General features: G+C 36.6%; 1 protein-coding gene across 1 annotated transcript; it reads right to left on the bottom strand.

Annotated features, from left to right (window-relative positions):
- Positions 1-370: 370 nt before the first annotated feature.
- Positions 371-1345, bottom strand: LOC127137329 (uncharacterized). Its single transcript, XM_051063801.1, has 2 exons — positions 879-1345; positions 371-770 (listed from the first exon to the last, which is right to left on the bottom strand). Exons 1-2 carry the CDS (start codon positions 1343-1345, stop codon positions 371-373), a joined length of 867 nt encoding a protein of 288 aa, XP_050919758.1.
- Between the last annotated feature and the right edge of the window lie 1085 nt (positions 1346-2430).

Raw genomic sequence — 2430 nt, 5'->3', positions numbered from 1 at the left:
TTCATGCAAAGCATGAGTTTGAGCTCCTTGAAGTTATTGGGAGAGGTGTTTAATTATGGTTTGAAAGCTTTACCCCTCAATTCTCTTTTCTCATAGGCTTTTTCCCACTAAGCCTTACAATCCCTATTAGCCTTGTTGGCTCTTCGAAGTTCTTCATTTCTTTGGTTAAGCTCAATGCCCAAAGATTCTAGGCTATCCAAAACCTTCTGCCTCTTTCGTCTTTCTTTTGAGGTATTCTCACAACTCTTGCTAAGCACTTTTCTTCTTTTCCCATAACTATTCTTGAGCTCATCCTTTTTTGTAGCAATATTACAGAGTTTTTGGTGTAACTCATCATTCTCCTTAGTCATCTTGGCTATGGTGTTCAGAGTTACTCTGCCTCTTCAATAGGGATGTGAGTAGGCTTAGGCTCCGGAAGTGGAAAAGGCATCTCAATACTAAAAGATATCTTAATCAACTTCAACATTTCCCTTATCCACTGGAAGTAAGATTCCTTTGTGATACAGTTCTTCCTTCCTATGTCAGCTTTTCCTTTCTTATTGGCATTCTCCCATGCTTTCTTAATCCTCTTGAACAAGATAGAATTCCCAACCCCCAAGTCATGTAGTAGAAAAGCTTCCAATGATTTCTCCTCGGGAGGACCCTCCATTGGGTACCCAAGTTGACTTATAGATAGGATTGGATTGGAATTGATGCAGTCTCGAGTCCCAATGACTGGTATGTTTGGGAAGTACCCATAGTTGGATATAATCTTTATACCATCGTATTCCCTGGAGTACCAAGAAATATCACTAGATCGGAGTGATCCCTATCTCTGGGGCCAACTAGAATTTTTTTGTTTCACAAAAGCTCCCTTCTTTGGAAGATGGGTCAACAACCATTTATATAGCAGAGGAGCACAATAAGCAATCATCCCTCCTTTTTTCGTATGCCTTAAACTCAAATAATAGTACATATCAGCCAAAAGGGTGGGCATTAGATTCTTCATAATGAGGATACTAATAGCAGTCATGTCTATGAAATTATCCAAGTTTGGGAACAAAATGATTCCATAGATAGATAACGCAATCACAACACAACATGCCTCCCAAATATGAGCATCCAAAAGAATATAGGCCCTCTTTATGAGAAACTTGAGTGGGAACCCTTTGGTGTTTGCTTTGGCTTCAAAATTAGAGGTAACATCATTCTTATCCATATGAAGGGCAACAATTTTAACCTCGTGCTTGAGAGACACTTCCATACCCCTAAATGACAACTTGTTCTTCATAGGGATTCTAACAATATGCTCTAACTCTTTAAACATAGGTGCTAGTTGAAAATCCTGGAATGTGAAACATCTCATTGGTGGATCATAGTGTAAGACCCCAATTTTGACCCTAAGATCCCTCATGCAATTTCATCATATGCACTAGCATTGGGATCACACATTGGCATCCTCCTTCCCCCTCTTTCATTGGGTTTGTTTTGGGAGAGGTCACCAAGCACCATGTGATTGTATCATACTTGTATATTATCATTTCACTAACCAAAATACCAAAAATATGTCTTTGTTATTTGCCTAACTCTTTCGTAGGAAGGGCATGATCACCATTGATCTATCAAGTTCATATCTAGGGTTTAAGACCCTCATTGCTAAGAGAACAACCTAGGAATGATCCACAATGATCTTTGAATGTTGTTTTGATCAAGTTTTCTTCAAGATTTTGGAGTTAGTTTGCCTTGGAAACCCTAGTTTGTCTATGTATCTTGAGTAACTTCTTCAACAAGCTTTTTCACCAATTGATCAAATTTCTCAAGGGACACTTAAAAATTAATCATCTTATACATATATGATCTACCATGAGCCTAAAAAGTCAATAGAATTGCAATTTAGCAAGTTGGTTGATGGTGGTTGGCCAGATGAATTCATGTGATCAAAACTGGGTCTCCCTAGACCCTATCTCCTACAATTTTCATCATATGAAAATGATTCCAAGAGTAAAGTTACTCTAAATGACATTCCAAACAACTTTTATGTTTAGGTCTAGATCTAATTTGTCTTGGAAAATCATTTTCCATGTTGAAACATTATAGGTCATTTTGTCTAAACCCTAATTTGAAAGTCAACTTCCCAAGGCCATAACTTGTTCAATTTTTATGAGATGAAATATTTTCAAGTTGCGAAATCAAATTCAAGATGTCTAATTCAACTTTGATGTTTTTAGTAAGATCTAAATCAACTTTTATGAGCATGTGATATGAGGATACATTATAGGTCATTTTTGACCAATACCATTAAATAAGTGATTTTCCTCAACTTCAAAAATGCATAACTCTCTCATTATAAATCCAAATGATGTCAAATTGGTGACCATTTTGAATGCATTTGAAATAGCTACAACTTTGATTAAGACACTTTTCTCATTTGGAGCTCACATAAAAAGTTAA

Source organism: Lathyrus oleraceus, chromosome 4 (assembly GCF_024323335.1).
Source record: "Lathyrus oleraceus cultivar Zhongwan6 chromosome 4, CAAS_Psat_ZW6_1.0, whole genome shotgun sequence".
Taxonomy (NCBI): Eukaryota; Viridiplantae; Streptophyta; class Magnoliopsida; order Fabales; family Fabaceae; genus Lathyrus; species Lathyrus oleraceus.
This window is presented reverse-complemented; position numbering and strand designations above follow the sequence as displayed.

Coding starts and splice junctions, on each gene's coding strand:
- LOC127137329 (XM_051063801.1), bottom strand. CDS start 1,345: ATGAGATGTTTCACATTCCAGGATTTTCAACTAGCACCTATGTTTAAA. Junction 771..878: donor GCTCCTCTGCTATATAAATG/GTTGTTGACCCA, acceptor TTGGTACTCCAG/GGAATACGATGGTATAAAGA.